Source organism: Larus michahellis, chromosome 3 (assembly GCF_964199755.1).
Source record: "Larus michahellis chromosome 3, bLarMic1.1, whole genome shotgun sequence".
NCBI lineage: Eukaryota > Metazoa > Chordata > Aves > Charadriiformes > Laridae > Larus > Larus michahellis.
Genome location: NC_133898.1, coordinates 102020474 through 102034521, shown reverse-complemented (window position 1 = coordinate 102034521; position 14048 = coordinate 102020474). Strand labels below are relative to the sequence as shown.

The 14048-nt window shown below is 38.3% G+C and overlaps 1 protein-coding gene across 1 annotated transcript in view; it reads right to left on the bottom strand.

The window, feature by feature from the left end:
- EYS (eyes shut homolog) overlaps positions 1–14048 on the bottom strand; it is an 875293-nt gene that overhangs the window by 395383 nt on the left and 465862 nt on the right. Inside the window, exons 29-30 of the mRNA XM_074581469.1 lie at positions 7554–7678; positions 1193–1317 (exon numbers count right to left, since the gene is read on the bottom strand). Coding sequence (XP_074437570.1) covers positions 1193–1317; positions 7554–7678 — 250 coding nt within the window. The remainder of the gene's footprint in view (positions 1–1192; positions 1318–7553; positions 7679–14048) is intronic.

The window sequence follows — 14048 nt, the reverse complement described above, 5'->3', positions numbered from 1 at the left end:
TCCTTGACATGTGCTAACAAGTCTGCTAGCTGTACTGGGGATCCCCTTGAGAGAATGGGCACAGGGCAGAAGTTAATATGGTGCCTGAGAAGAACTGAAGATGGATTTTTTTTTCACTTTTTAGAAAAAAGTTTCTATCCATTTTATTGCTCGGTTAGTTTTTCCCTAGTTGACAGTAAACTAAAATCTTCTGCTGTAGAAAGAAGCCCTGAAACTGGGTAACATTCGAAAAGTTATTCATTTCTTTCTTGACGTTGTTGCACAGAATCTATGAAGGTAAATCTGAATCTTACTTGCAATAATCTGTTCCTTCTATTTTACAGATGTAAATACACCAAATAAATGGTGTGTAGATATTAAAATAAGCATCACTGTCATCATTTATAAAGAAAAGGCATTCAAATAACAATTTCAAGCTTGAAGTTGTAGAGATAAGAATTACTGACGAAAGAAAAAAAGAATTAAAAGAAAATGTACTTCTTTCTTTCCTTGTTACTAACCCCAAACTATTAAATGATACTATTAAGTGAAACCTGAAATGTGACGAGGTAAAGCACAAGCTCAAATTGTTGGTACCAACTGCATATCTTTAACTACAGAAAGAACTGTCATAAAAAGGTAGTGGCAGCATGGCAATTTCAACCTTAGATGAATACAGCTCTGGCATTTAGCCACCCTCAGAGGATTCTTTTGGTATGATAAACAGAGAGAATAAAACATAGGACCAAAGCCCACAGGGTCAAGCATTCAAAGGAATTGTTTGATTTAGTTTCAGGGAACTTGTTTTCAAAATATCTGTCTGTATGCAATAGTTTCAAGTATGAGTTATCTTAGTATGTGAAAATATTAATTGGTCTGTGAAATAAAAATTTTAATTGGTAAGTAAAAAAAATACTAGTTAGTGTTTAAAAATACCATTGTACTCTGATGACTGACAAAGCCATTATATACACTCACACTTTTCCACTTTTTGTGGATATTAGGTAACTATTTCTCCAGGATATTAGAGCTCCTGTTAGTAAAACAAACAAACAAAATAAACAAAGAACAGTTACTAAAATATGGCACTTTTCAGCAAGGCTGAGTTTTATCTGAGTGAAGTTAACAAGGAAAAGGATTACATACAGTATTTCCTGTGCAAGAGTGAATAGTCAGTTTAAGGGAAGGAGAAGAACGAACATCAGCATCTCACCACAAATCCAGGCTTGCAAAAACAGGAATAACCAAAGCTGGGGTCCTTCTGAACACAGATGCCATGTATGCAGGGGTTGGATATGCACTCATCAACATCCAACTCACAACGGAGGCCTTCCCATCCTGGCAATAAAAAAAAAAAACAAACACAACCCAAATCCAGGATCTATTAAAACCTAAATCCATTTATTGAGTGTCAATCAAAAAAATCTATAGGTAACTATAATCAATCCTCACATATATGTCAATATATAGTATAGGATAGGTATGAACTGCTTTTGGCTGAGGTTTCTTAAAATAGGAAAAAGAAAAGAAATAGTTTAACAATAAACAAACACAACCCAAACTATATGGACTTTACAGTTATACTCTACTGAACATCTATTAGGCCAGTTAATATTTGCTGAGTTCTATTTCTGTAGAGACATAAGTAAGTAAATAGAAGTGAAACCTGAATATATTCTCTCATTAACCGACTTGATGGGAAAACTGGAAGCTTAGATAGATGAAAATAGTCACAATTACACAAAATAAAACAAAGTGAAAAAGTTTAAAAGAGAAACTCCGAGGCAGACTACTGTACCAGATCAATGTGGAGGACAACTTCTGAGCCAATAAGATTTCTTTTTTAATGCCATCAGAGTACTATCCTCTTATACTTCAATACTCACATTACAGGCATTTTTGTTAATACACATCTTACAAAAATCTCCTTTACAACTAAGTATGCCCAAAACTGATCTGGAAGCTGATTTTTAGATCATGTAATTTAAGCCTGCCTTGAACTTGCCTCTCGGAGGCTAAGCTGAACTGGATGCAGCCCATTTGCTTGGCAAATACAAACCCAGCATTTTGTAAAATATGGCTAGCTCTTGAAGAACATCAGACCTTCTGCCACGATACTCCCCATCACCCATTACAGATTTGTTATTTCTCCAATTTAATTTTTCCATTTAGAAACAAACAAACAAACTCCCATCACGAAAAAACCCAAAACAACCAGCAGACTTCAGTTGATACAAATCTAGTTGCCCCTGTCCTGCATTTGCCTCAGAGCATGTGTCAAATGGACCCACCAGTTGCACTCCAGTCCTGCTTTAGATGCCCTGGTAGAAGTGCAGCCTGCCCCAGGTAAAGACCTCAGCTGTGAGGCTGCTATTAGTTCTAACGGCTTCTGTTGTTGCTTTTGAGCTGTCTGAGATGCTGTTAGAATACAGTTTACATCTCTCTGCGCTGCTTCTGCACCTGAACAGCCTGCAGCTGCAGACACAGATCCTGAACGTGCATCTATTATTCTAAGGGTATGGGGCCTGCTACTGGGAGAATAGCTGACAAAATTCATGATCCATTACAGAAGAGATTTGTCAGAGCTAAATAATTTCCCCTTTCTGGTATCACATGCTGTCACCACATGCTTCATTTTGTTCTCTGGAGGCTTTTGGAAAGCTGCAATCATCTGCCTTGTTCCTACTTCTCTCTTGCCACTATTCCTTTTCCGTTTCACTAAATCACAACTGTGGATCTGTTGCTGGATATCTCAGACTTTCTGCCTTGTGGAAAGTTCTTTCCCTTAATTGCCTTTGCAGACCCAAAAATACTCAATCCTGTCTCCGTATTTCTAAAGGTGAAGGTTAGCAGAGAAATGCAAGACCTTTCATACGTGAATAGCAGTTGTCTGCAACAAAAGCAAATTTATTCCAAGCATTTCCACTTTCTGCATCTGGAAGATATTGTTTCTTTATCTTCGTCAAACCACGACAATCTTCTAATCCCTTTCTTCAGTTCTGGAACTTTCTAAAAGGCTATTACTCCCAATGTTCTCCTGCCAATCCAAATTCACTCCTTTTCTGAGTGGTAACCTTCTCATTTCTTCAGCTATTTCAGAGACTCAAATAGCATTTGAAAATACCACATCAATTTGCACCAACAAGGAGAGGAGCACTCCTGGACCTGGTACTGACAAACACAGAGGGACTGGTGGAGGACATTAAGGTTGGGGGCACCCTAGGTTGTAGTGATCATGAAATGATAAGAGTTCAGGATCACGAGTACTACACACAAAACAACAAGAAGTAAAATTACAACCTTGGATTTCAGGAGGGCTAACTTTGACCTCTTCAAGAAACTGCTTGGAGAGATCCCATGGGCTAGGGCTCTGGAAGGCAAAGGGGCTCAAGAAAGCTGATTGATATTCAAAGACCACTTCCCCCAAGCTCAGGATCTGCGCATCCCTAAGAGCAAGAAATCGGCCAAGGGACGCAGGAGACCTGCATGGTTGAGCAGGGAGCTTCTGAAAAAGCTCAAGTGGAAGAAGGATGTTTACAGTAAGTGGAAGAGTGGACTGACCCCTTCGGAGGATTACAAGAATGCCGCCAGAGCATGCAGGGATGAAACAAGGAAAGCCAAGGCCACCTTGGAATTAAACCTGGCTAGGGATGTCAAGCTCAACAGGAAGGGCTTCTACAAGTATATTGGAACCAAAAGGAAGACCAGAGAAGTTGTGGGCCCACTGTTGAATGAGACAGGAGCCATGGTGACGGAGGATGTGGTGAAGGCGGAGTTACCGAATGCCTTCTTTGCTTCGGTCTTTACTGCTTGGTCCAGCCCTCAGGAGTCCCAGGCTTTGGGGAAAGTAACAGGGAAAGAAGATTTCCCCTGGGTTGAGGAGGATCCAGTGAGGGATCAATTAGATCAATTAGATATTCACAAGTCCATGGGCCCCGATGGGATGCACCCAAGAGTGCTGAGGGAGCTGGTGGAAGTCATTGCTGGGCCGCTCTCCATCATCTTTGAAAGGTCCTGGAGAACAGGCAAGGTGCCTGAGGACTGCAGGAAAGCCAATGTCACTCCAGTCTTCAAAAAAGGCAAGAAGGAGGAGCCGGGGAACCACAGGCCGGTCAGCCTCACCTCCATCCCTGGAAAGATGATGGAACAGCTCATTCTGGGCATCATCTCAAGGCATGTGGAGGGAAAGAAAGCTATCAGAAGTACTCAACGTGGATTCACCAAGGGGAAATCATGTCTGACTAATCTGATAGCCTTCTACGATGGCATGACTGGATGAATGAATAGATGAGGGGAGGGCGGTAGATGTGGTCTACCTTGACTTAAGCAGGGCGTTCGACACGGTCTCCCACAGCATACTGATAGGGAAGCTTAGGAAGAGTGGGTTAGATGAATGGACTGTAAGGTGGATAGATAACTGGTTGAAAGACAGAGCTCAGAGGGTCGTGATTAGGGACACAGAGTCTAGTTGGAGGGTCCAGTCCTCTTCAATATATTCATCAATGACCTGGATGAGGGGATAGAGTGCACCCTCAGCAAGTTTGCCGATGACGCAAAGCTGGTGGGGGGGGCTGACACATCGGAAGGCTGTGCCGCCATCCAGAGAGACCCGGACAGGCTGGAGAGTTGGGCAAAGGGGAACCTTATGAAATTCAACAAGGGCAAGTGTAGGGTGCTGCACCTGGGGAGGAATAATCCCATGCACCAGTACAGGTTGGGGGCTGACCTGATGGAGAGCAGCTCAGTGGAAAGGGACCTGGGAGTCCTGGTGGACAACAGGATGACCATGAGCCAGCAATGGGTGCACCTGGGGTGCAGTAAGAAGAGTGTGGCCAGCCAGTCGAGGGAGGCCCTTTACTCTGCCTTGGTGAGGCCGCACCTGGAGTACTGTGTCCAGTTCTGGGCTCCCCGGTTCAAGAGGGACAGGGAACTGCTGGAGAGGGTGCAGCAGAGAGCTACCAAGATGATTAGGGGACTGGAACACCTCTCTTACGAAGCAAGACTGAGGGATTTGGGTCTCTTCAGTCTGGAAAAAAGACGGCTGAGGGGGGACCTTATCAACGCTTATAAATACTTAAAGGGTGGGTGTCAGGAGGATGGGGCCAGGCTCTTTTCAGTGGTGCCCGGGGACAGGACAAGAGGTAATGGGCACAAACTTGAGCATAGGAAGTTCCACCTAAACATGAGGAGGAACTTCTTTCCTTTGAGGGTGGCAGAGCACTGGAACAGGCTGCCCAGAGAGGTGGTGGAGTCTCCATCTCTGGAGACATTCAAAAGCTGCCTGGAGGTGTTCCTGTGCAACCTGCTCTAGGTGACCCTGCTCTGGCAGGGGGGTTGGACTAGATGATCTCCAGAGGTCCCTTCCAACCCTATGATTCTATGATTCTGTGATTCTATATGTAAACATGATGCATATACCTAATGCATGTTGTTCCTTCACAGTGTCTTCTCCTGGTGAAGCAATAATATAGAGCTCTTTCACCCTTACTAATGAATGCTATTGTTAAAAGCAATGTAAAAGAAGAGCAGCTTACACTTGGTTTGGAAAGTATTTAAAACATATTAACAGCAAGAGTGAGTTCCAAGGCCCTAAAGAAGCTTTTTTCTACTTATACCAAGCATTTCCACGTACAGTTTCATAGAGACATCAGTTACAGTCCTTAACTGGCAAGAAATTTTTAAATGTCTATATTCAATTATATTTAAAGTATTACTAGCTTTAAAAATAATAAGAAAAATTTTGAACTCGACAATGTATTCTGTGTGAGGCGCTGTAATGATAAAAAAAAAATCTTTTAAGTTGTCCTAAAGTCATCTGTATTGGTGAAGTGGTATATAGCCATATACAGTATCAGGTAGAGTGAGGGGACATACAGTTTTATCCATGTTGAATTTCCATTGGGTAATTGTGTAACTGTGCTGAGAGGAAAAAAGACATACAGTAATGAAGATAGGTCATGACTCAGACTTTTAAGATCAGAAGGGACCGTTATGATCATGAATTCTGACCTTCCGTATGGCAAAGTCCAGAAATTTTTCACTCAGTGGTTGATACATCAGGAGTATAGTGTCTTTCTGGATTATTGAGTATCTCTTAGACATAAAAAAAGTTGCTATAAAAATATTAACCTGTCAGCAAGTTAGGCCTAAAATTAATTAGACTCTAGTAAGCCAAAGATACTTCCATTTAAGTCTTACATAATAGAGTATCATTCCTCAGTACTGGCTAAACAAATGAATAAATTGTCAATATTGACTCATTACATGTGCACACACAACTTGCTTCAGTATCTGGCTTACTTTTTTTTTTTTAAATCTGTCACATATAGTTTTGTAAACTGCAGTAGAGACACTGCAGAATGAAAAAATATGTAAAATCAAATATGTTTTTATTGATATTGAATTCATGATGTGTTTTCTTTATAATGAGGAACAACCATGGATATAAATCTATGTAAAAATTACATGAACAGATTGCTACAAAGACTGAAGAAAAGTTTTGTGTAATACATGTATAGTCACTTGACTTCAGGAGAGTTTAGCAAGATCTTATTGTTTGTAAATGGAAGCCAACAAGGTGAACATACCTCATTACAAAGAGGATAAGCGTATCATCTGTATGAAGACAACATGGGTGAATATTTATCTTCCAGAATACATATAAATAATCTCTAAAATAATCACTAAGAAATCTTGGATCAGTACCATCAAAGAAAGTATTCAGCAGTGCAGGTCAGTACAACAGGAAACAACAGACTTAAACTGAAAACTTAAAAGTTTCAGGAGATAGGTACTAGCATAATTCTTAAATTAAGAGTAACTGAATTATGGAGCAGAATGCTTCAAGGTAGTAATTTATACCCTACTTACGTTGACAAAAGGCTCTCTGATAATAGACATGACAGGAGACAGTGGGTAGTCCTGAACAGATTAATTTTGTCATTGTGTGACAATGCGGGCTGATTGTGACCTTTCCTTTTGTATAAATCCTAAACCCCTTACACTTTCCTAAATCACAAGCTCTGTTTAAATTGATCTATGCTAGCATAAGAAAACAGCTCCTGTTTTTTTTAGAAAGTGCTTGTGTTCATTCTATTTATAATGGTTCAGAAAATTTCTTTTCATCCCAGACAGCAGACCTAAGCATGGGTATGTGTGACAACAACAACAGCAGCAACAATAATAATAAATATTAGTTAAAATGTTCAGAATTTCTTTTCGGTCAATCTTATTCTGTAGCTAGTTAAATTATCTAGTCGCTATATAGTGCCTACTTGACTGCTTGGTCAGTAAGTTACATCAATAAAGATCATACTTAATAAATTTAGCTCTAGATAATTCTTCAAACTCATTTAGTGAGCTGGTTTTAGTGTTAAGTCTTTCTAACATGCTTATTAGACTAGCCAATTCTCTTTAGATTTTACTCAAAAAAACTTGTCAAAGAGATAGTTAATCATTTCGTACCTTATACGTTACATACAAAGAGCTTGATATAATTTACCGATTTTCTCAGTAGTAAAACTGGTAATTCAAAACTATCATTGCTTAAGATTGTTCTGTCAGGCATCAGTTACCTTGTTGACATTTACAAGTGTATCCGTTGATATGATCTTCACAGGTTGAGCCATGTAGACAAGGTGATGAATTACACTCATTAACTTCTATTTCACAAAACTGTCCAGAAAATCCAGCAAGACACCTGAAGCAAACAACATTCCAAATTGTTATACTATGCATAACAATCACATCAAATATACTTTGTGTGGAAGCAATTTGTATAAATTATGTGCATTAACATGACACAATCTCATATATTACTTTCTGTTTTAAGGAGTATTTTACTGGAACTCTTCCAAGTTTCCCACTGTAATCCATGGTGATCTTTTAGGGGATTTATGACAGTAAAACCCATCTGCAAATTTCACATCTGGATCATGATCAAACCTAACAGTCTCAATTACAGTTTACTGGTTCTAGCAGGTCAGTACAAACCTTTTTCAATGTACTCTTGGGAGACGGTCTGTCTACTAAAACAGTTTATTTAACTAAGTAACTGCCGTCTACGTTTGGAAAACTGCATGTTGAGAAATGTTGCACCATTAAATGTAACTACAGCAGAAAAGCTAACCTTCAGGGACCATGTTTTCATTATCATTCTAGTTATCAAATATTAGTCATATAGAAAAAGCTTTTCTGTATTTTTCTGGTTATAAATCCTATGTGATCATTATTACCAAAATAATTCCATATGATTTCAACATATAACTATGCAACTGACCTAAATAGGCTCACAAAACCTCTAATGAAGCTCAGAAATCTTACTAATCTCATTATGGAGATATGTCCTTGCATGCACATGCACAGATATACTCAAATATGTTCTGCAAAATAGAGCCCCCTAATGACATTTACATTTTCTCTTTTGAGATGTGTTGTACAATATATTTCACATGAGGCACTGTATTCAAAAACTCCTGCTAGCAATGGGGTGGTGCACACCTTATATGTTGTTTGGCTCTAATGAAGAGCATAAAACTTTATGCCCCACTTAGAGGAAGATCAGTACATTAAAAAACTACCTTTGAGCAAATTAGAATAGTCATGTCACGTACTCCTCAAGGTGCTACATCATGTGAAAACAAAAGACATCGTTAGAATGAAGTATCTGCAGTGTCTGCCTTAGCTTTCCAGATCCTGAAGCAAAAGAGAAGGAGGATGGACCACGGAACAGGTGTCTGTAACACTTTCTGAAGGATCATTACGCTATGTATGGGTAATTATGTTTTGGTTTACTTCTGCCTTGACTATTAGAACATATTTATTTCATTTTATATGGAATACACTCTGGGTAATGGGAATTTGGAATCTACCAAGACAATGACAGCAGAACAGATTTTCCAAAGTGCAGATCAACCACAGATGACAGTGATGGCATACTGCTTGGAAAATGCACAAACTGATGAACACACTACTATTTTTCAAATATCTAACTATAATGTGTGAGAGAAAAAACATGGATAAGGTTTAATGAGTGAGCCATAAGGCCACCCGTACAGCTCCTTGGCCCCAAAACATTAAGCAAAATCTACTGAGAAGATATAGTTTGGCCTTTCATCCTATGGGCAAACAGCAAAGCCTGGGATTTAGAACTGGACTCATCCCACCTAACCTCACCCACCTAACTGTAATAACACTAGGATAGTTTATGCTCAGTGGAATAAGGGGTGCAGAGGATGATTCTATTCACTTAAATGATTTTCTGCAGATACCTTCGTCTTTCCACTGGCTACACAGCATATTAAAAAGAAAATAATAAAAAAAACCTGAAGAGAGCAACTTATCGCAGATATGGGAAGGAGGACCAGAAGGATGAATGCCTATAAAATAATGGAAAGAATATTCTACTGGGAAAAAAAAGGCAACTAGACACAGGGAATACTGGGACAGTTTAAAATCCATTTAACTTTATACTTGGGTGTGCTCATAGACATTTCACTTAAAAAAACAAAAGGTGGTTACAACATAAACTGGAAGAAATATACAATTATTATGTACAAATTCTGGACAGAATAACTATACCTATGCGTATTTAAGGTGACTAATGAAATTAACACTTCTTAGGATACGAAAAGCACTTCAATAATTTCTTAAATTTTTGTTTGCTTTCACTTTCCTTCATTCTTACTCCTTTTTTTATAAATCTGTATTTCTGTTATGGCTCTCCACGTTCTTATCTCCCTTCTGTCATTTCTTTTTGAGCATTAGGAAGAACAGAAACAATAGAATGTAAATACAACTGACATTAAAAAGTGTAAGTTGATACAGAAAACAGTTCTTTTGCAATAAATGGCATTAAACTTAAATACTTTGGAACACATTTGTATGTGGTGCTTGGGATATGACCATTCTGCAAGTGAAAAATAGAGGCTTTTAGATCACTTTCTTATCAAGGTATGACGACTGCAAATCTTGTACATTGCTTACTATTTAATAAAAAATAATTTATGCCTTCATTAGGAAATACATATCTAGGTATACAGAAAATAACTCATAGAGCTTATCTGATAAAGAAAGCTAATACACTGTGAAGGCTGAGCTTTTAAATTTACAAAGGTATCAACATAAGATCAATAGTTCAGTACTGAAAGGCAGCAAAAAATTGCTTCTCTAAGAATAATGTATTCATCATTTAATTATGACCTGTTTATAGGGATGACGGCAAAGATCTTTCTCTTTTCTATCATTCTTTACAGCTTTTTTCTCTCATATTAAATGCTGAGATAACATAGTGCAAATAGAGTCCTTTTTTCTGTTGTACCTTTATATCTATCATTATCAGGAGTGATCATCTTAATTTGGGCATACACCAATAAAACAGCTGAACAAAAGACTGAAAAGATTCTATTGAATTGGATGGATTTGAAACAGAAGAATGTAACTTTAGTATTTTTACTCTGCAGTAAAGAACAGAGATGGGAATAAGCATCTCAGCAAAATGCTTAGCTGAGGATTAGTGTGGTGTAGAAGACGACAGCTCATTTCCTTCTTCCACAAAAACATGGCCAACTAGTGGCCATTAAATCTCCTATGTACCTGTAGGAGCCACTTCTTTGCAGTTTTCAACCTGCATCTGACATTAACTGCAAATTGTGATGTAATGATACCTGCAAACTTTCAGTTTTGCAATCTTTCCTCACTCCCCATTAATCTCAACCAGAATGGAAACTCTGCCTTCTACAACGAATGCAGGAGTTTATTAAGATGACCTTGAAGGTCCTGTAGGAAGCTAATGGGCATTTGTCCTGGTTATGACAAATGCTGTTTCAATAGCACCTATATTAAGCAGCACAATGAAGAACAGAACTGAAAGAAAGAGGCATATACCCGTCTTGGTGTCTAAACTGCCTCTTAAATATATACACAGGTTTAGAATCAGTAGCCAGCTCCACCACCCATCTGGTAAGACCTATTTTATAGCTAAATTAATCCCAAGCCACCAAGGAAACCTGTGAGTCGAAATCATCTTGAAGCGTAACTATTAACATCTTAGGCACTTCCAAGCTGAAATTCCTAAATCAGGAGCAAAGTCCAGTGATGATTTTAAAGGTGCTTCCTCTTTATGCTTGCCATTTGGGCTATTGGCTGATACGAACACAGAAAAAATAGATAATGAGCAAGACATGAGTTTGCTCATCAATAATTATTTTACTTAATATATGTGGTGAGAGAGATCAGATGGGACATTTGAGAGAGAGCAAGAATACTAACAGAACAAGAGGCTGGGAACACTTAGAGTAGGGAAGTACAGGCTGAACGAAGATCCAAACACCAGTGGTCTTAGAACACAAGAGAGTCACTCAAGAAAGAGAAAAGGGAAGTGAAGTTTAAAACATAAAACTTGAGTTTTAAAATCATATTTTGGGGACAGAAGGAAAAAACTATCAAGAAACAGAAAGAATAAAAGGGTCAGGCCCTGCCCTTTCAGTGATGAAGTTGCCATGGCACTGCTCATCCAGAGCTAGAAGAGCCAGCATCATCAGTGCCCTGATGATGCTGCACTAGGGCCATGACTATTTTTATGCTCCTTTCATCTAAAAGTCTAAAAAGCAACGGCTCTGGGACAAAAACTGTCTGTGCTTGTAAAAGACCAATTACCTCATCCTCAGTGTCAGTCTCCAGTCTCTCTGGAAACTAGTACTAGTTCACCTTAGGCTTCCTCTTCCTTGCCTGTACCCCATCATCCCTGGAGAGGGTTGGGAGTGATAAGGCAGAGATACTTCCAGCCCTATTCTTCTAAAGAAGCCATGCCTCTGTCACAGTTGAGTTATCAAATTTGGCTTCTAGTGAAGATGTTCAGTTTGAGAGGTTCATTAGTTATTACTAGATGATTCCAAAACATGATCGTTGCACTCTCACCATCCCCCAAAGTGCTGAGATAACAGAGCTTGTCGTGTTATGCCTTGATGACAGTGAAGAATGTTTTGCTCATAGAGCTAAAAAAAAATTCAAAGGTTTGTACCTTTCACTTGTACTTGGTGTCACAAGTGGTTGCAGATACCTTGGAAGATTCAGTCATTGGAAAGCAGTAAGAATCTCTGTTGCCTGAGTCCTAAATAGCAGGGTTATGTTGGGAAGATTTATTTTGTCAGATCCAGCATTCTAGCTCTATTAAGGTGATTTTCACTGTAGTTTATATTATGATTCACTATGGGTTGATAGAAGCTGCTCTTTGTTCTTGTCCCACAGGGTTCTGTGGTCCTTTGATTCAGTAACAGCAGTGTGAATAGTTATGCACCGAAGGTCTTTTTGCAAAAAGCAGCTAGGACATTTAAATCGAGTGAGCGAGGCATTATACAGAATCGGGGAACAGGCAGGAAAGGGGCTGGAGAATAGGCTGTAATGGACTCAGTATAAAAGCAACTTGCAAGCTTGAAACTTGCCTAGCTACACAGTTCAGGCTAAAAGAAAGATGACTCATTTGGGATGAAGGATTAGCTGCCCATTAATATAAAGAATTGTATAGGTACAGAAAAAAGGTGGAGTTGTCTATATGCACTTGGCTGACCAGTTTAGGAAAGATGAATCAGGCCCTAAGAAACACTCGTAGATTTAGTAATCTTAAACCACAGTTTGAGCATTTAATACTATAATATTGATAGATACACAGAACTATAAGAAATTGTAAGATTATCGATATTTTATCAATCAAAGATTGATAAAATGCCATCTACCTGATTTTAGTAGCCCTGTCTCACAGTGTTGTAGACAACCTACCCAAAGGCTGGCTATACAGTGGATCAGAACTGGACTAATTGTTAGTAATGAGAAATGTCCTTGCTTTATATATAACATCTAACAATCTAATGCAGCAGTTGCTGCACATATGAGACTGATCCCAGGTCCACACTCCTGCTCTTCATTATATCAAATAAAATAATTAAAATAGTAAATGCAGCAGGAAAATTAACAAATAAAAAAAAATATGGATACCTTAAATGTTTTTTTTTTAAGTTGGACATTGTGATTTATCAATCAATAATAAGGTAGAAATGCATTTTTCCTGTAATGAATTCATACAACTTACACTGGGAGAATGAAGCAGTTATTTTTCCACTAGTCCAGAGCTTGTCAGATTGTACCTGAGAACATCGCTGTTTCCACATCAAAGCAAAAATTTTTTTTCAGATTAAAACTAAAAGAGCAGCAGAGGAATCTATTAATGAATTGGAACACAGCTGAGGAAAGATCTGTCTGTATGTCTGCTTATTTCCTGAGTTCCTCACACTTCAGCATAACCTCAACTGTCTATAGTCTCTTGTATAAATGATTATCAATCCAAACACTAACTGTAGAAAAATCTGACACATTGCCACAGTTGTGGGGATGAAAATCTCCTGAAAATTATTCTGCTCCTGAAAATTATTCGAAACAAAAGCAAAGTTATTTTACTAGCTTGTTATATAATAAGTATCTAAGGGTTTGTTTTGTGTTTTTTTAAAACAAACTTTCAGTTATTTCAACACATAAAAAAAATACAACGGTTTCTACACAAATTCGAAATTCCATATTTATATCAGTATTGGAACTTTGCAGACTTGTTCAAGTGTTTTATGCAGAAGTGGAGTTATTCAAGCCTAATCAGAATTTTGCAGTAAATATTTATCTGTTGCCAAAATAACTATTTTTTGCTAATACATTTCCATATAAAGAGTGAGTAAACCAATAAGAGACTTCAACTCCTGGATGAAGTTTCCAGTAAAAACCAAAGATGTCCTATGTAAAACTCCTGCAAGAATGCAGCAGTGATAGATACTGTCAAAGTTCTACTTCATGATAATTCTGCATTCTAAGGGCTACTGGCATGCATACATTTCTACTACACCAAACACTACATTTAAAACAATTCCAAAGTGATGGATTCGTGATTTATTAAGAGAATTCAGTGAAGGATTTTGATCTGTAACAATAATAGCTGCAGTCACAGTAAAATTTCTTCTATGTGAGTAAACTTTGAGCCTCAGAGAAAATCTGCAAGAACCCAAATGTCAGCCAAATTTTTCCTTACAACT